At 30.1% G+C, this 20,539-nt stretch overlaps 1 protein-coding gene across 1 annotated transcript; it reads right to left on the bottom strand.

Annotated features, from left to right (window-relative positions):
* Positions 1–30: 30 nt before the first annotated feature.
* Positions 31–1,993, bottom strand: LOC107929620 (uncharacterized). The gene is made up of 2 exons (XM_016861114.2): positions 1,150–1,993; positions 31–391 (listed from the first exon to the last, which is right to left on the bottom strand). The coding sequence occupies exons 1-2, from the start codon at positions 1,575–1,577 to the stop codon at positions 145–147; spliced, it is 675 nt and encodes a 224-aa protein (XP_016716603.1). The 5' UTR covers positions 1,578–1,993; the 3' UTR covers positions 31–144.
* Between the last annotated feature and the right edge of the window lie 18,546 nt (positions 1,994–20,539).

The raw sequence follows: 20,539 nt of genomic DNA, 5'->3' as shown, positions 1-20,539 counted from the left end.
CGTGTAAACAAAAAAAAACAAAACACAGAATTTGATAACATTCTTTGTTATGTTGAATTAAAATCCAACACAGAACACCACATAAAATTATTACAGAAGTTGTTAAAGCCCTAAAGACTAATATAAACAACATGCTATAGGTTCTCATGATGGTATATTAAAGTGAAAGAGCCAAGAGATTACAAAGGCAAAGACCATACAAGCTAGTAGGAAATTTAGAAACCGATGACCCTGCCAGAAGTTTCTCGGGTCTGCACCACGAGTCCTGACAGGAACTGCCGCTGCCGCCGCCACAGCTATGGAATCATTCGAATCATTCCACTGCTCTGTCATCTCAGTCTCGTTCATGCAAGCAACGTTCCGAGCAGTGGATCCACAAATCTCACATATTCTGGGGGAAAAAAGCATTGTAACATACAAATCAGTAGGAGACTCAATCGACCAAGACATAATCTAGGTAAAACATACAAATCAGTTCATGTCTGATATTTAACTGCTTATGCCTGCAACAAGAACAAGATAGATAACACGATACAATCCGCCGTGTATTAGCCGCTTACACCTTGATCCAGCTTAACTAGAAAACCGAAACACAGTAAGGAGGCCTTGCAATTGCAAGAGAATGATCAACATAGCAGAGCATATTCAGCATAAAAAGTACCATGAAGAACCTAAGATTACATTTTGCCCTTCTACAAAAAAATTGGGTAAATTAATCTACCTAAGTTAAATCAAAGAGTAAATTAATCCTTTTGATAAAAACTAGCTCATGTATGTCAGCACGAGATACACATAACACATCACGTGCTATTATTTTGTTATTTTGTCAAGCATAATCGTTTTTAACAATGGAAATAAATGAATTTTTTAACAAAAAAGAACTGATTTGCTCTTCGGTCTAATCCACAAGGATTAATTTGCTCATTGTTTAAGAATAGTGAGCAAAATGCAATTTGAAACTTAGTATTTACAGCATATTCAGAATAAATCCAATGAGGACCCTTTCTCAAAAACCAGCAAATTTACCAAGTTCTTCCTAGTATATAACCAATCTATAATGCAATGGCTACAACAAAGATTCACCCACATTTCTTACAGTACATACCAAAATAAGACAATAATATCTCAAAACAATAAAAAATGTTTTACCTGTTTCCCTTAATTTTGAACCAGGCTTCAGCACACTGTTTATGAGCAGCAGCTAAATCATCTTTGCAAGAACACCCCAACTCAATAGGCAAATCACATTCTTGGTAACTTGGATCCAAGCTGAGATGACAAATCCGACAATCCCTCTCCACATTGTCCAAATGCAGCTTGGTTTCAGTCACCACCTCAGCTTCCAGATCCACTTCTAAGGAAGAAGAAGAACAACTAGTATCCGACACCGAAGATCCCCTCTCCTTTATGATCTCACTTGTCCCAGATTTTGCTTCAATCGAACAAGACGACGAACACCTGCTGCTGTTGGTCCCTTGTCGTTGCTCCTCGTTGTCTGTCTGGTTTGCTTGTTCTTCTTCTCCATCAATGTCGATGACTACCACAACCCCTTCAGGTTCTTTAGCTAAAGCTTCCATCTTTTTTAAGACCCAAAGTGTGAATCTTCCATGTGACTTTGTTCTTTAACACATCAAGATCATCAGTTCTACGACAGATTTTAACTATGTCTTAAAGCTCATTGTTTTACACTTGCACTTGAACAAGGGTAATAATAGTTTTTTTTTTCTTTTAAACTTTTAAAGTGTGTTACTTACTAATGTCTTAGCTGAAACTGATTGTCTGGTTTTTTCTCTCTCTTGTTGTTTTTGTCAGTTCAGAACAAGACATGGAAGAAAATCAAGAGAGAGAGGAAATATTAATACAATAAGAGATCTCATATAACATACATATATTTGTAAGGAAAAGTATAGAGAAAAATGGGTTATTTATTTATTTCTTTTTTAAGAGGTAGAATATAACCTTTTGTTTAACAGAGGTATGGATGAAATTTTTGGATAGGACAACCTAAGAATTTGGTAAGAGTGGGGAACTTAGGCTGAGGATATAGGTGGTCCATTTTTTTTCTTTTTGTGTGTATGGAAAGACGAAACTGTCCAAGCTTTTTGAATAGAAAATATAGAGTTAAGTAGGGTGTTATGGGGCTGCTGAATTTAGCTGAGACTTGGTTGATTAGCAGCTACTTTAATAATCCGACATGTTTATAAAGTGAAAGGTGTTTTGCAATATACGTATCTACTTTAATATGATCATTAATGGTTAAATTATTTGATGGGTTAGTTATTCATTTTATTATAAAAGTGTGTAATCTAGATTATATTTATTTAATTTTGTCTCTTTTTATGGGTAGGATGATTCAAGTTAGTAAAGATAAAGTTAAGTCATTTGAAGAGGTTCAGTTCGATATATATCTACGGAAGTGAATGCAGCCGCCTATAGAATAGCTTAGGAAGGGAAGCGGTTTGAATCGGCTAGGTCATGGATTGAAGAGGCCTCACTAAAAGTGGAGGAGCTGGTTGCGAGCTTGGGTCCCTTTCTTGGGCGGAGCATCAGGTATATGTCTTTACCGATAAACCAATTTTTAAATACTGGAGTAGACTCTAAAGAGATCTTATTTCCCCATGAATTTATCTTGAATCGTGATCTTTTGGCTCAATATTATCTCAATTTTGTCGATGGAGCAACCTCATTTTTTACCTTGAATTGGTCAAAATAAGTGGAATTTCTTACTTTTCATGGAGGATTAGATCTAGTGACTGGGAGTCTATGGTTGATTGATATTGCACACCATCATTTAGCTATTGCAATGACGACTGCATTTGGAAGGAAATGAAGAAGGTGGGGAATGAAATCGAGAGGTAAATTAGGATAAAAATAATAATCTAAGTACTAAAGTGGGGCAAAAAAGTTTTAATATTAATCATTTCATAGTCTAATTGTGAATTAAATCTTTTTTTATGATATTTTAAATCTACACGGAATAAATTGTTTATTTTTATAATATAAAGATTAAATTGCTCACTTTAATGTTTGACGGACCATTTATAAACAAATAGATTAATTTACTTGCTTTTATAAATAAATGACTCATCAATGTTAAGATTATATTTGTTGAAACTCAATATAAAATACGTCTTGATTTGTATGGGGTGGTAGTTAAAATTTTTGTCAGACATCCGTTTGACACGGGTTTAAATTATGTGACCTCCATCTCTTGCCTTTAATCTTGTATAAAAGAAAACTCAATAGGAAATATATATATATATACACACATTACATTTATATTAGTAGCCATGAACCTCGAATATAGACTGTAAAACGTATATGAAGAGAACAAAAAGAAATCGATAAATGTAAAATTATTTTTAAAAAATGTTATTTGTATGTAATATTCAAGAAATTTATGTTTATATGTACTATTGTATATTAAAATTTTACTATTAAGATTTATTTAGAGCAGTGGTTAAAGTTTTCGTCTTGACATTTAAATAATACGTGTTCAAAATTTAAGTTAAGCTTTTATTATATATATTTATTGATTTTATATAATAAAAATAGATAAAAACCTCCAAATAATAAAATAAATTTTTTATAAAAAATATGAATTTTTTAAATTATTTTTCAATTAAGTTGGTGTCTAATGTTCTCGTGATTCGATTGGTTTATGTTTCAAATTTTGGTTTATGGGACTAATGAATTAGGTGTTGAGTAATGAAATACATGATTCAATGGGCCTAACTAACTAAGAACTAACCATTATTGAATTCATATGGGTTTTAAGTTGGTTAAATCACAAGGCAAATCAAGGCCCAATGGAGCTCAAATGTGTGAAAATATAGAAGAATTTGCCACCACCACAACCCCTAATTTGGTGTAATTCTTTGCAAACCTTTTCAAACATTTTACAATCTTCTTAGAAAATAAGAAATACTATATTGGGTTAATATATTATTCAGTATTTGAGTTTGTCTTCAATGTTCAATTTAGTAATTAGATTTCTTTTGTCTCGATTTCATATTTGATTTTGGATTCAATATTTAGCTTGGTACCTGAATTTTTTCAATTTGGTATCTAAATTTTTATTTTGTCCCAATTGAATACCAAATTCAAGAAAAATGACAATTTCATGACAAATAATTGATGATTTATTTACCTATCTAAAATTTCATTTACTCACAATTTGAATTAATCTTTTTTCATTTTAATTTCATATATAATATGTGCTATCGTTATTAATTTCAAACCGTATATTTTATTTTTTGCTGTAAGTTATTTTTAAACATATATATGTGTTCTAAATACATGGTTTCTGCGTGCATACACCTGTAATAAATTTTTTAATTTTTATTTCCTAAAAAGTTGTTTTATTACCCCATTAAATTATTTCCATTTTCTTCCTTTCTCATCAAAATTTAATCTTTGAAACCTCTCAAAATCCACGACCTCCTCCATCTACAACAAGTTAAAAAAAAAATTTCTTTAAGACTCGTAATATTTTTTTGCTTTTTCTAGGCATATCAATTGGTTTTTTGAATCAGCTCAAAATCAAAATTATATTTATTTTTTTAAATGTATATAATTAAAATCAAAATTAAAATTTCATGTATATATCCGAATCACAATTATTGAGATCTTAATTGTCCAAAACGACTAAAGTTACATTCTCTTGTCGAACACTTCTTTAGATTGTCTGTTGAAACACTCTGTTCCATTCCTTGTTCAAACATCTATTTGGACAAGCTGTTGGGATAACAACAGTTTGGACAACCTACATATAGTTTAAGCTTGGGGTTTTTAACTTTGTTCTCCATTATATATTTACCCAAAACATTATATGCATGATATATTTAAATGAGACGTAAAATATGGTGGTCGGATTTAAAATTTTATAAAAATGTGCAAAAACTTTAGCTTACATTATGTATGTATGTTATATTGGTAATGAGTAGACTTGTCAAGGTCGGGCTTGTTCAAGCGTGAAGGTTCACTTAAAATTTAAGAGAGTTTGAATATTAAGTTTGAAAGATGAGCTTGGACAAAAAAAAATATTAGTCCTGATTAAAATATGAACCAAGCTCAGGCTTAAATATTTAAGGCTAGATCTTGGTCTAACCCGTTTTTTAAGTTTGTAATATATTATATTGTATTATTTTAATATATTATATAATTTAAAACATATAAAAATTAAATATATAGTAGTTAATACTATAACGTAGACATTAAAAAATATTAAGTTCATTATATATAAAATTTTAATAAATAAAAAAATTAATTAAATATAAAAATAAAATATAAATCAATCTTATTTTTCAAAAAAATTATGACCAAGCCTAGAATGAATCAAGATTAATCATATATAAATATGAATAAACTTGAATAGAATTTTAAACTCGTATTTTCTGTTAAATAGAAATTAAACAAATATAAAATATGTTAATATTATTATTTAAACTCAACTAAAATTCCATACAATCCGACGCTGCCATCAACAGTTGAAGCAATGATATAAAATTCCCATTGACCTATTGATGAGAAATGATGGGTTTGCCAACCAAGTACTCTAGAAACTATATTGTTACACAAGAAACAAGAAGAAGAAGAAGAATTATTGTTTAATCCCTTTTTAATAATGAGTGCCCCCGCACCAATCATAACCTTTAATTTGTGTTTAAGTTGACTTTTAATCCTTAAAGCTTTAATCCACTCCATAGAAATCTTCATCACATTCCCTTTAATCAAGCTTTGGGTCTATTTCCTCATCTAACCTTCATTTCACTTGCCCTTCCTAATTAAAGGTTCCAACTTAGGTTACCATTTATCTCCCATTTATTTTTATTAAATTAAAAAAATGTAATACATTGCCGACAAGTATTAGGTGTAATGATAAGTCGACACATTGTATTTTCAAAGAGAAACATACATATTTAAACTTTAAATATGATATTATTAGGAGGATAATCACGAACCCCAAACATAAACTTTAAAACAAAAGTCTAAGCATTACTACTTGCTAGGAAGGCCTTTTTCACAAGTAAAAATTTATTCCTTTGAATTCTGAATATTTAGATTCGAATTTTATTGTAGGTAAATTATATGGATTTTTTTTTCAAAATTCTTCTATCTAATTAGTTATTTAATTTAAGGTTGGTAATAGTTGATTTAATTATAAGTTAAAAAATTTAATGCATTAATTATATATAAAAATAAAACTTTTACAAATATCATAAGTGATATTAGCCACGTTTTCAATCATATATTAACACATGCATATGCATGCGCAATCACTTCTAGTATTCATAGTTTACAGCCCATCAAATACCATCCTAATATCAATACATGATATGATTAAAATATATAGGGGACGCTAAAAGATTTTCGGGATTGGAAGTAAATTATAAATATCCGGATTTAAGAATTTGAACAGTAAATAAAATTGTATTTTTTTTTTGCTTCATTCGATCTGTTTTGTTGTATTGGTTTGTTTATTTTTAAACTTATTCGAGTGTAATTTGTGTTTATTAAGAGTTTTAAATTTGTGTTTATATTCATTTATTTAAGTTAAACGAATATGTTCAGGACCATTAAATGAATATGGTTGTAAACATGTTCAAGAACAATGTTCATGAATAATAAACATATCTTATTTGTGTGTATATATATATATATAGAATAATCGAATATAAGTATTAATAATTATAGAGAAGAATCCACTTACACCAATGTGAAACTTAAGTAGTTTAACACCCTTTCGTAACTTTTTTATATGTTTAATATTTTAACAATCTAACCGTTGAATTTATCAAAATATTTGTACTGGTCATACATATAAATTTAATATTTAAGGGTAAAAAGTTATTAAGAAAAAAATATAGTTAGAAAATTTTAATTTATGTCAAACTTGACATGCATTATCTACATGATTAAAGCATGAAATATAATGGTTGGATTGTTAAAATATTAAACATACAAACAATTACAGAAGATTGTAAAACCACTTAAATTTTACAACGGTGTACGTGGGTTCCTCCCCATAATTATATTATAAGTAAACAAAATAAGCCCACAAAGAATAATTATTTTATTAATTTAGAATAATAGAATAATAATAAAATATTTTAAATGATATATTAAAAGAGCTTTAAAATAACATAAAAGAAATTTTCCGTAAACGTAAATGAATTGGACAAGTTTTGTTTGTGTCCGGTTCACTTAATAAATAAGTCTTAAAATCTTATTCACTTAACAAAAACGAAAAAAAAATCGAATTATTCATGAACTGTTTATTGAATAATGATTTACAACCTTAATTAAAATTCAACTTTATTATTATATTAGTTTATTGTTTGCTAATAGAATAATCCCGAGTAAATTGATTGATATAAAATAAATTAACCTTATTAACATATGAAACATGAGTTCAGCATATATCAAAGTAAAAAAAGGAAAGAAGAAAACACAAGAGTCCCAAAATCAGCTGCAATGATGGCTCGAAGTGAGACAAAGAGACAGATTAAGATACAGATGACATGAAACAATAGCTGGTTTTGTCAAATATTTTCCTTTTGTCTTCAAAGTTATGAAGGTATGGAGAGTGGATCAATGTTGGCTTTAAACAACTTGGTTTTTAACCATAATTCTTCCCCTACCATTACTACATGTAAAAAGCTGCTTTTGAAAACAAAATATTTGATTTAGGCAACAAATTATGAAAAAAAAGAGATCTTGAATAAAGATTATCAATCTTTAAAAACATTTTACAATGTAAAAAAGGAGATTAATGGTTCTACGTTGAGATAAAATTATAAAATTTTAAGTAAATTTAAATTAAATATTTAATTTTTAGCCACTCCCATAGTTTATAGTAAAATTTTAGTTTATTTTAAAGAGGTTTTATTTTTACAAAAAATTTACTCATTCTTCTAATTTCAAGTTTAAACGTATACTTTTTTTATTTATTTTATGTTTAACTATTTTAACAAATATAATGTGTATTAAATAAGTCTTTTCCACATATTATTATACTAGTAACCAACCGAAGCATAAAAAGCTTAAATTAACTTATTAATATTTGAGAGGGACTAAAAATTACATTTTCCCATTTAACCAAAGGGACAATCCCTAGCTTCATCCTTTATTTTCGATGGTCCTATTTCCTTAACAAATATGTGTGGTAAATAGGCAGGTTTGATGTCACTAACACTAGAAGGCCTATATCCCTAGCATTACATAGTTATTGAAGAGTCTTCTCTTTTTTTGGCATCCATGAAAAATCGCATTGGGCAACCAAGAATGGACAAACAGGATGACAAGAAGAAAAAGAGAATTATTGGGGGTGCATGTCTATTTTTCCAACCAACCAAAGTGGCATGCATGGACCGGAGTTTTCAATCTCTAATTCCCCCCCCCCTCCCCCCAATTGTTTTCCCATAAAAAGAAAGTTACTCAATTTTCTTTTTAAAGTAGACCACAAAAATCAAAGTAGGTGTAAATTTGAGGGCCAATGGCTATTTCTAGATATACATGAAACCCTGTAAAAAAGAGTGAAATAATGTACATTTCATGTCATTAGAGGTGTCTGATCTTTTAAAACCGATCCATTGAATTATAAAATATTACAAAATAATTATTAATATTATTAATTTGTAATGTTTTGGTCACTTGTATGTTAATTAACTCTAACCTCTTAACAAAATGACAACATGATACGTTAACTCAATATTATATAGGGTTGATATCAAATTTGGCCTATGAACTATGTTAAAATATCTATTTGATATTTTTATATTTATTTTAATGATAATTTTAAAAAGAGTAAAAAATTCTTAATTTCTTTTTGCTATAAGAAATAAGTTCTAAAATTTATTGAGTCAAGTTTTTGAAGTGGCCACTTTCACCGTCATTGTAACAATATATTGCTTGCGTTAGAATTTATAAAATAAATCTACAATATAACTTAATGATGAGATATTAGAAAAGATATCTTGTGTATAATTTGGGGACCATAACCCTAATATTTATAACCTTAGCATATTAGTTCTAATCAAATTCTAATTAGCCCATCATTAATTAGAATTTGATTAGAAGAGTATCTACACATATTTGACCCATACTTTATTTAATAATTAAAAGCCCAATAAAATTCTAACCAAATTAGATCACTTTTAATTTGGGCTAACCTATCATGATAGTAAATAATAACATGTAATTATCCTTATTATATATGTGATGTCCAAATTTTCCAACAGCTTGCCGTATTTGAAGTAAGCAATTTTTAGAACAAAATCTTTGCACTTTGAATGATTTTGATTAAAGCAACTTATCTTAAAGATTGGATTGGATAGGATCAAGCAATTGGATCCATTGGATTGTGGAGAACAGATTGGGATAACATTAAAGAATAAATCTCCAACAGTCCACTTTACATTGGTCTTTATTAGTATATTATATTTTGTTATTTTCTAGCTGTTGTTTAGTAGGGAATTGATTGTAAGTGATCTTTAGTATGCTAGCAAGTCTCAAAAACTCTTATATATTGAGAGACTTTTATAGGTTTTTTCTTAAGTATTGAGAGCACTTAATTTTCACTGAGGGACATATTTTGTGAGTACATTTGAGAGAGGACACAAGTTTTTTTTTTTTATGTTTAAGTTCTCAGGGGAAAACTAGAAGGAGCGATTAGGTCTTTAGATACAAAAGTGAGATTGCTATAACGAGAGTGTGATAAAACTTGAATCATTTTTGGTATTGGGGATTAAAGACAGTGGATTTACTCACTCAATTAGGCTCCGCAAATGTAGGTGATGGGCGTCGAAACCACAAAAAATAATTCCTACAAAAACAACTCTAAATTGTAGTAAAGAGTGGTAGTAGGGTCGAGTCCATAGGGATTGGATATCATAATCAACTTCTGTGTTCACTTATGAATAGAATATTTGTCGCGTCAAACGTCGTGTCAAGAGTCGTGCCAGCGACTCCAAACGTACCTGCAACAAAAATAAACAATTAAATCGGGGGAGTTTGAGAATGTTTAAGAAAGTGAAATAATCTAATCAAATTAAATAAACGATTGAATACTATTGAAAATAAATGTAAACTGGAAATAAATTCAGACTTGTGTAAACAGATAAAATAAGCCTTAGCCTTAGACTCGGTAAATTTCGTATCAAGAATCGATCCTTGAAAATTAATCTTCTCCTCCAAACTATAAGCTGGTTATAGCAGTTAAGAACATCCTAACCACCAATTCATCCTTTAGTAGCTGGTTTCGGTACGACCTGCAAACTAACTCTTACAGATTATCTAACCGAGATACACGTGTTCCTGATTCAAGATTCTAGCAGCCTTGCATTCTGAAGAACCACAACTCGGATTAACGGCCTCAACCGCGTGGGTCGTTTAAATCCGATCACTTCTTCCTTGATTTGTTCTCGGAGATCCGAATACAGCACAGCCGACTCATTTCTTCAACTATCAGCTAACACGACTTCAACCCAACGTGCACTTTTTGACCTGTAATCGAGTTAACCTTAAGGGATGAGTTGTCAATCCTAATACTCAGGAAAAGAATGAATACCGATTGGACGGGTTTTAGCACGAAGTCGTATCTCACGATTCCCGACCGGAAAGAACACTGACCTAAAGCTAAGATGAAATTTAGTTAAGCATACAACTAATCATGCTTTGTATGTTTAGAAAGGTAGGTTGATGATAATGGAGGAATTTGGGGAATGAAAAGGGCTTGGAAAACAATTAGCCTAATTTTATAAAGCAAGGAAAATGGCAGTAGCTCACGTCAACTTGAAAGAAAAAGGAAGAACAATTTTATTCCAATTTGAAGTAGGAATACAAAATTAATGGATGCTTTCCTAAGAATATAGAGCCCCTATTTATATACATGGGGTTTACTAAATTTAGCCTAAACTAATTTAATATAAAATCAAAAATAAAATAAAAATAAATAAAATAAAATAAGATTTTCCTATTTTTGGCTTTTACAAAGTCAAAATATTTGATGTGTCCTTGGTTCGCTCCACCTTTTTGATTTGGCCCCATTTCAATGTTTGTGTTTCAATTTGGCCCCTTTTTAGCTTGTTTTTGATCAATTGCATCTCTGACAAGTTTAAATCATAAAAGCAATTAATTAGCAGGGTTCAGTTCAAAAATAAACCAATTTAAACACAAAAAAATATACAAATTAACATGTTTATCAAATCCCCCTACTTAGCTCATGCTCGTCCTCAAGCATATTGTTCCTTCAAACATTAGAATTCATTCTATAATTTATTAAAAATCAAGCCTCTTTTCCGCATCCTCAATCAACGCAAACAACATAGGCAAAAAATAAATGAATGTTCAGAATATATAGTTCGATCAACAAGTGTCATAAAACTGAAATATGTGAACTAAACAATTCCATCAAATTGAGTTTGAATCTAATAATTTGCAAGGCATTGCTAACTACGCATTAGTAAAAAAAAATAAAATGAATTTAGACATGGTCAAACCTTTTTACGCGAATTAGGATGACAACCCAAGCACCCTATCCCGGTTACTCAGTTCAAACAGTTTTTATTATTATTATTTTTATCAACATTTTTTTTTAACTTTTGAAGGCTCGGTTAGCGGAATGTCTGTAAGTTATCGACTTGTCATTCAAACCTTTTTACGCGAGATAAGATGACAACCCAAGCACCTTACCCCAGTTACTAAATTCGGTCACGTTTTCGAAACTTCACTCATAACTTGAGCTTTAAAATTTTTTATTTTATTAATTTATTTATGCACAAGAAAATATTTTTCCAAACAATCAATTTATACGGAAAATCTAGCTACATATATCAACCTTAAAACAAAAATGTCAACTTATCTATATGCTTGAACATTTAAAATAAAAAAAATTTGCCCAATTGTCCAAATTGAGTCCAAATTGACTAAGTATGAGATTAAAGGCTCAATGTCAAATAAACTATCGAATGAATTCAACGTAAGGTTGAACACATGCAAAAGAGAGACATGCAGCAAAAATCATGCATATTTACTTACCAACTCAACCCCTACTTACATTGTGTGCCGTTGAGGCCGTTGAGGCCGTTAATCCGAGTTGTGGTTCTTCAGAAAGTAAGACTGCCAGAATCTTGAATCGAGAATACGTGTGTCTCAATTAGATAATCAGTAAGGGTTGGCTTGTAGGTCGTACTGGAACCAGCTACTAGAGGAGGAATTGGTGGTTAGGACGTTCTTAACTGTTATAACCAGCTTATCGTTTGGAGGAGAAGATTAATTTTCAAGGATTGATTCTTGATACGAAATTTACCGAGTCTAAGGCTAAGGCTTATTTTATCCGTTTGTACAAGTCTGAATTTATTTCCAGTTTAATTATATTTATTTTCAATAGTATTCAATCGTTTATTTAAGCTGATTAGATTATTTTACTTTCTTAAACATTCTCAAACTCCCCCGATTTAATTGTTTATTTTTGTTGCAGGTACGTTTGGAGTCGTGGGCACAACTCTTGACACGACGTTTGATGCGATGAATATTCTATTCATAAGTGAACACAGAAGTTGATTACGATATCCAATTCCTGTGGACTCGACCTTACTATCACTCTTTACTACAATTTAGAGTTGTTTTTGTAGGAATTATTTTTGGTGGTTTCGACGCCCATTAAAAATTGAAACCAAAATCAAACTAAAACTAAAAATTAAATGAGAATATATGAAAATAATCTAAATATAAAATAATAAAAGAAGAAGGGATTAAAAATGCAATTAAATCCCATGTTAAAATAATAGCTTATTATGGACTAAATTAAAATAAAATATGAAGACAATTTGTTAGTCTTGTGTGACCCAAATTTATGTTAAATAAAATAATAAAATAATATTTTTGTATTTACGTTTTGAGGGTTCTTTGTTTTCGGGTTTCAGGGTTTAGTTTTTATCTCCATCTTTTGTACTATTCGTTTTTTTGTCATTATAGTAAAATTATATTTGTCTGAGATTTTTTCTCCTCTTTAAAAGAGTTTTTCCACGTTAAATTTGTGTGTTTAATTTATCAATTTTTTCCGCTATTTTTTATTTTTTTGTTGCTTAATCGGGTCGATCACCAACACAAATGACTTGAAGCGAATAACCCACATTACTTTTTGCACAGCCCATATAATTATACACAAAATAATAAATTGTTTACATTTTTAATAAAATTATAAATATTCCTAATAATTAATTTGTTATACATCTAATACTTATATTTAAGCATTTTACTGAGTTGGTGTCATCCTTAATCGGGTTACCAACTCAATTATAAAATTATAAAAGTATTCATTCTTTTAAATTATAATTAATATTATTATGATTTAACACATGTTCAATAGTATTAAAATATAAGTTCATCACTTTTGTCGAGTGATTTTTAGCTTAATTGGTGTCAACATTCTTACTAGTGCAAGAGGGCATGGATTTAATATTACAATGTTTAATAAATTCTTAAATAATTTGGTAATTATATTACAATATTTTAATAATAAAATAGTAAAATAATTTGATAAATATTGATTAAAGAATATAAATAATTATTAGATTAAAAAAAGTTGATTAACATTATGAGTATTACTTATTAAATACAATTAATATAGATTAGTTAAGAAAAACCAATAAATAAAAATTATATTTTTAATACAAGACTGATTTATTTAGAGGGTTTGAGCCTCTTTATATTGGAGTCTCCCTCAAACCACTTTCCTCTATAAAAAAGAAAAAGAAGAGAGAGGTGTTTGAGAGAGAAAAGAGTGGCTCTATGGCTAACACCGCAGGTACTAGAGGAGGGATCCAAAGGGATCGCATTGATCCTTTATTTTTCTTTTTAAAAAAAATTTACCCTAATTTTGGATCATGCTATCCCTTTGGATTCCTCCTTTGGTTGCTTCAAATATATATATGAAAAATGATTCTCTCTTTCCTTTGGATCAAGATATCACATCACTCCACCGCAAAAACTCATCGGAAAATATCCTGCCGGCTGCCGCCGATGACTTTAACATCCTCCAAATCGAGTAAGTGTTGGTTTCATAGTGTTTAAAATCATTTGCATGTGTTTGTTTTTTTCCTCACTTGGGTCTGGTAGGGTTTCTTTTCTGGTTTCTTCCTTTGTTTTGTAATGAAACCCAATGAACACATGGGATCTTGTTTCATGAAAATTTTGTAGCTCAGCCCTAGATAATAGAGATCGGTCCCCCAAGAAAATTATACAAGTTGTAAAAGTTTTTTTTAATTTTTTTTTTAGAAAATATGAAATTGATATGATGATATAACCTGTTATTTTTTATAAAAAGGAAAGTTTGATGTATTTTTCTATTATTTTTAAGCAACCCATATTTTTATTGTACTAAAAAATATTTTATTTTTAAAATTTTTAGAGGAATAAATGTTTCTATAATTTATTGAATGAAAATATTGTCTCTAGGAATAAGTGATGTTCCTGTCCTTCAATTAATGGCCATTCACAGATTTCATAACCATTATGAATAAAACAGTGCCTGAAATTAAAAGTCAAATAGTTCATTTTTCTTACATGTCTTGCACTAAATTTTTTAACTTCATTAATATTAAATTGATTTGTGACATCAATTTAATTATATAGATAAATTATCTTAGAACAGTGACCCTAAGTACCCTAAATCACATGTTTAAAGGACTTGAATTAGAATCCAAAGCAGTGGAAGTTTGGTTTTTTAAGGACTTCTTTTTTCCCCTTTCCACTTTGTGGCCTCACAGTGAGTGTCCTAAAGGCAAAGGAATCACACACATGTCATGAGAGACCCTAAAAATAAAATAAAATCCTCTAAAATTTTACTCTAATTTTAAAGGGAAAAAGAGGTCTTTAAATTTATTTTTATTTCTTTTATTTATGCTCTTTATCCCTCCAAGCACATGACCCCCAACATCCTAATATCTTTACCTTCCCTTTTGTCACATGGTGTTAAATAAAATTAAATTTTCAGTATTTATATTTTTGTATGTGAAATGAAATTAAAAATGGGGTGTTTGGGTTCATAGGGAAGGATTAACTTATGACATTGAGAGTGTACAATTGTCCTTGTGAATGTGAAATGTGTCTCCTCCTTTGACTACACAATCTTTATCAAGGGACACATAAACTGCCAAAATCAAACCATTTTTATTTATTTTTTATATAAAAATAAAATTCAATAAATCAAGAAGAGAAAAAGCTTGGATGCTCCTTGCCTAGTGACCCCATCACCTTGACTTGCCTTCATTTTCTAAGAAATGCCGACAACGCAAAATTTCTTTCTTATTCTCCCTTTAGTTTATCTGCTTTGTCAAAACACATTTCTCTTTTTTTTCCTGCTTTTTTAAAAGTTATACAATAAATGAGTTTTTATATTCTTAGTGTGAATAGACAGTTTAAGAGAGAAGATAAGATCTTAAGAATATAAAAGATATGTGGCTTGATTATGTATAGTTTTGTTTGGTGATTCGTTTTATTATTCATATATCTATAAAACATTAGAAAATATTTTTTTTATTTTTATAAATTTATAATTGAACGACTAGTGTAACTTAAATCCAGGTCACATCTGAAGCGGTGAACACTATTAATCATCAGGTTATTACAAATTTTTTTTCACCTTAAAACTTTATTATTGTAGAGAAAAAATTTAATTATTCTATAAATCTGTGGACCTTTAAGAGATGTGTAAGTCTTTGAGGTGTTGTTGTTAAAGTTTTAAGGGGACAATTGCATCAAATCTTATGCACCAATTGACGAGCAATTTTACCTTAAAGATAAAAGGTTTAACTCTTGGTAACAATGTTAATTATCGATTTTTCAATTTTATTGTGAACAAGTAAGTGTGTGGTTCACAATAAGCAGTTGTTGTTGCTGCTAGTTTTAACAAAGTTTACAAATAAACGAATTATATACTTTATTGGATTGCCATAAGTTCAACATTAGTGTTTATTTTTTTAATCAAAAATAATTTTTTATATTGATTTTTAGATAACATGACATCTACTCAAAATTATGAAACTAGTGAGGTAAGACTTTTCCGAATGGTAAGATTCCACTATCACCCTTACTAGTGCATGGTGAGAAACCCAAAATATTTGATGGAACAAACTTTAAGTGGTGTCAACTGTGAAGTGTGTCTCACATTTTTAGACATTTCTAGGCCCTTATAGCAGCCCGTATTATGCCATGAGGACTTTAGTATCGCGACATCTCCAACAGACGACAACGCTAAAAATTACAACTTAAAGCAGTTACGTAATTAAACTCTCAGTAGGGTTACTTTTTCCAATTAAACTCTAATTATACAATAGATATTTTAGTATAATTAGAACTCTAATCTTAGCCTATGAAAAGGGCCTTAGTAACTTTAGAATAAACATCTTCATAACATCAAATTTTGAGAGAAGATCTAGAGAGTTTCGAGAGAGCTTTAAGGGAATTTTGTGTTTTAGCTAGAGAGTTTTGTTTTTCAGGGTTTAGAGTTTGTTTTGAATTTCTCCATCTTGTACTCTTCGTTTGTTTGCTCATTAATGAAGTTTCCTTTGCCTATAGTTTTTTATCCTCTTGATTGGAGAAGTTTTTCCATGTAAATTTGTGTGCCCAACTTTCGCTATTCTTTCTTTCTCGTTGCTTATATGAGTCGATCCCCAACTATGTTTTATTTGACCACCTTGAATTTGGCTAGGTTCTTAACTAAAGATGAGCAAAACTCTCAAAAATAGAATTTGATTCCAGAACAGTTGTTGATGGGGATGCATGCAAGCATAATGACTTCGTATGAAAAAGTTACATCCTCAATGGCTTGGAAAGTAAACTTTATGATGTTTATAGGTTCATTAATAGTTCAAATACACTATGGCAAGCTTTGGATTGAAAGTGCAAAGTCAAAGATGTGAGCTTGAAAAAAATTCATAGTAAAAATAAATTCTTGGTTTCAAGATGTTTGATTCAAAGTATGTGATAAACCAAGTTGAAGAATTTCAACTAATCTTGCATGAAATTCTTGTTGAAGGTATGTTTTCATGTAAAATTTTCCAAGTGGCTACAATTATTGAAAATTTTTCTTCTTGGAATGATTTCAAAAACTACCTTAAGCAAAAGCGCAAGGAAATAAGAGTTAGAGATCTCATTCTAGTTTGAGGATAGAGGAGGACAATAAATTGTCCATGAATAAAGAATGAAAGTTATTCTTCAATGGCTTCAAAGGAAATTTCGATTGAATATGTGACTAAAACCCTTAATAAGAACCAATAGGAAAGGCTTTCCGTGAAAGGAAAAAATGCATTATTAAGAAATTTCATGGCAAATGCTTTGTACGCAACAAAATTAATCATCAAGTCAAAGATTGCAGAAATAAGGCTCCTTCTAAAGAAGGAAATATTCCTCAAGCCCATGTCATAGAGGTGAATGATCTTTCAAAGGAAGTTTCATAAATGAATTTGTCAACAATTGTCTTCGAGGTCAACTTGGTCAATAACCTTGGGCAATCCAATGATGGATTGACACTAGTTCCCCAAGACATTCTTGTGCTGAAAAGAAGATGTTCTCCACTTATAAAGAAGTGGATGGAGAACAACTTTACATGGGGAATGCATCTACTTTGAAAGTACATGGCATTCGAAAAGTCATTTTAAAAATGACCTTAGGGAACCTTCTTACCCTTAACAATATACTGTATGTAGAAGATATTAGCAATATACTCCATGTAGAAGATATTAGGAAGAATCTAGTGCCTGACTCATTGTTGATAAAAAATGGTTTTAAAATGGTCCTTGAAAATGAAAGTTTTGTACTTAATAAGAGTGGTATGTTTGTTGGTAAGGGGCATCTCTATGTTGGCTTCTTTAAAATGCATGTAATGATCATTGTAACCAATGATTACTTGCTTGAGTCCTGTATTTGTGGCATGGCATATTAGGGCATGTGAATTATGTTTCTATGCAAAGGTTAATAAATCATGATTTGTTATGAATTATGAATTTCGATAAAAACACATAAACGTGAAGTTTGTGTATAATCAAATTTCAAAAAAAAAAAATTCTCAATCAATTGGAAAAAGTAGTAAACCTCACGAAGTAATTCACTCGGATATTGGTGACTTAAAATATGTGCAAATTAGAGGTGAAAAAAAGTATTATATTACTTTTATAGATGATTGCACAAGGTATTGTTACACCTATTTGCTTAAAAGTAAAGTTGAGGCATTTGAAACGTTTAAACGTTACAAGATTGAAGCTGAAAGCCAACTTGATAAAAAGATAAAAGGTAATAATAAGTGACGGAGGTGAAAAATATGGTACACCTTTTGGTGAATTTTGTTCTCAAAACAATATTATTCACCAAACTAATGCACCTTATTCATCTAAATAAAATGGCATTGCTAAGCCAAAAAAAATAAAATAAAAACCAAACTAAAAAACAAGTGGTGAATACCATGTTTAAGTTTGGAGTATGGCATAAAAAGAGAATTTCATATTACCCTGTGGAAAGAATGCTAGAACTAAGAAATCTGCCATACTAAAATCTGTAATCAATTTAAAACTTAACATACTTAAAACAAACAAGAACAATATTGTAGCACCCTACACTTGATCAAAAAGACGACTAGACATAGCGCACCACATTCGTCATCAAAGTGACTCAAACAAATAATTTTTTGACGTGTCACAAATTTTTTCTGATATTATACAATGATAATAAATTTTTAGACATTATATCATACTCAAATTTATGATTTAATCATTTTAATTTAATTTTTAACATAACTATACTCTCTTTATATAAAAAATTTCGGGCATTCCTTATGTGGCACATGCCACAACATTTTTTTTTTTAGATTATATAATAATGGTGAAATTTTAGTTTTGATCCTTGGACTATTCAAATTTGTGATGTAGTCATTCTTTATGTGACACATGTTAACCTTTCAGTCTTTTTCTAAATTATATAATAATGGTGAAATTTCAATTTAATCTTTATAGCATAGTCAAATTTATCATTTAATTTATATACTTTAATTTTGATAAGTTGGTAACTTAGCTTTTATAATATCATTAGTTAGACTAAATATTTTATTTTGATTAAAATATTGATGTGGTTTTTAAAAAATTGTTAACACCTTTAAATTTCCTGCTAAACTAAAATCCCTTACAAAGTCATCTTTTTGTTACAGAGTTATCAAGATTTTTTTTTAATTTCATAATATAAAATTTGTGAATTTAATAGAAAATTTAATTGTAGTAACAATTGAATATGAATTTTTAAATCCCAAAAATAAAGGGCTAATTATTGAAAATAAAATATGGAAACTAAATTTTAAATGTATAAAAAGTTAAGAGACTAATTAACCCTACCCAAAGAGTAAAGAGAATGAGAATTTGAAGTTATTTTTTTCATATTTTTTCTAGGTGTCGGTTAGGATTTGAAGAAATGTGTAATCAAAATTTTAATATTGGTCCATCAAGGTCATTTTTGTTGGAAAAATAAAACATGTGTTTCTGGCTGTAATTTCAAGATATCACAGTCAAACCAGGCAAGCATGCACCCACCACTTGACAACATTGGCAAAACTGGCAATGCCTGTTGTCTATGGTTATATTATGGGTTTTGCCTGCTAAATTAACCACTTCCCAAGAGATAGTTTTTACTATCATCTTATGCTTGCTGTTTTATACCATTTTGCAGAGTCACTTTCAACAAGAGTAGTCTTTTTCTTGCTGCAGCAACTCAATCGCCTGTTTCTGTACCACTGCATTATACCTTAAATTGTATTTTTATTTTTCTACTTTGAAAAAATTGAATAAATTTATACCTGAATACTATAATAGGAGCAAAATGAACTCTCATCAATTATTACCAGTGCCAAAGAGGAGAGGAAATCACTACCATTGTTGATAATATCAATTGCTTCTTTACTATCACTCTCTAGAATTATTTTCCTGAAACCTCGATCCCAAGCAAGATTCAATCCATCAAGAATGGCCCAGAGCTCGGAATGAAGAACAGTAGCGACCCCAAGGCTTCGTGAGAAACCCGAAATCCAATCTCCTTTGTCATCGCGTACAACTTCCCCTGCGGAAGCAATGGCACTCGATTTAATCGGTGCTTCGTCGGTATTAATCTTCAGCACTCCATGGGGAGGTCTCGACCAAGTAACAGCCTGATAGGAAGGCCGATAGAAAATATCCGGGTCGTTAGCGACGTTGTTGTACCATTTAGCATGCATGTACTTCTCTGAACGACTGAACCACCCCTCAATAGTCCAAAGATTTACCCTGAAAAATAAACCCATTCCTTTGGTTTTCCCACACGCACTCGATCGACTGAATGTTCCAGCAATTGTTAATTCCGCCTAATAACCAAGCATCAAAATCAACACCACAGAAGATGTTTCTTACTGTGTTGGGAACAAGATAACCCCAAACCTCACTACCGCCAATACAATCCCGAAAAACATGTAATGGCCAATTTTGACCCGGGCACAAGAATAAAACAATAAATAACCAATTAA

This window comes from Gossypium hirsutum, chromosome A13 (assembly GCF_007990345.1).
Source record: "Gossypium hirsutum isolate 1008001.06 chromosome A13, Gossypium_hirsutum_v2.1, whole genome shotgun sequence".
NCBI lineage: Eukaryota > Viridiplantae > Streptophyta > Magnoliopsida > Malvales > Malvaceae > Gossypium > Gossypium hirsutum.
This window is presented reverse-complemented; position numbering and strand designations above follow the sequence as displayed.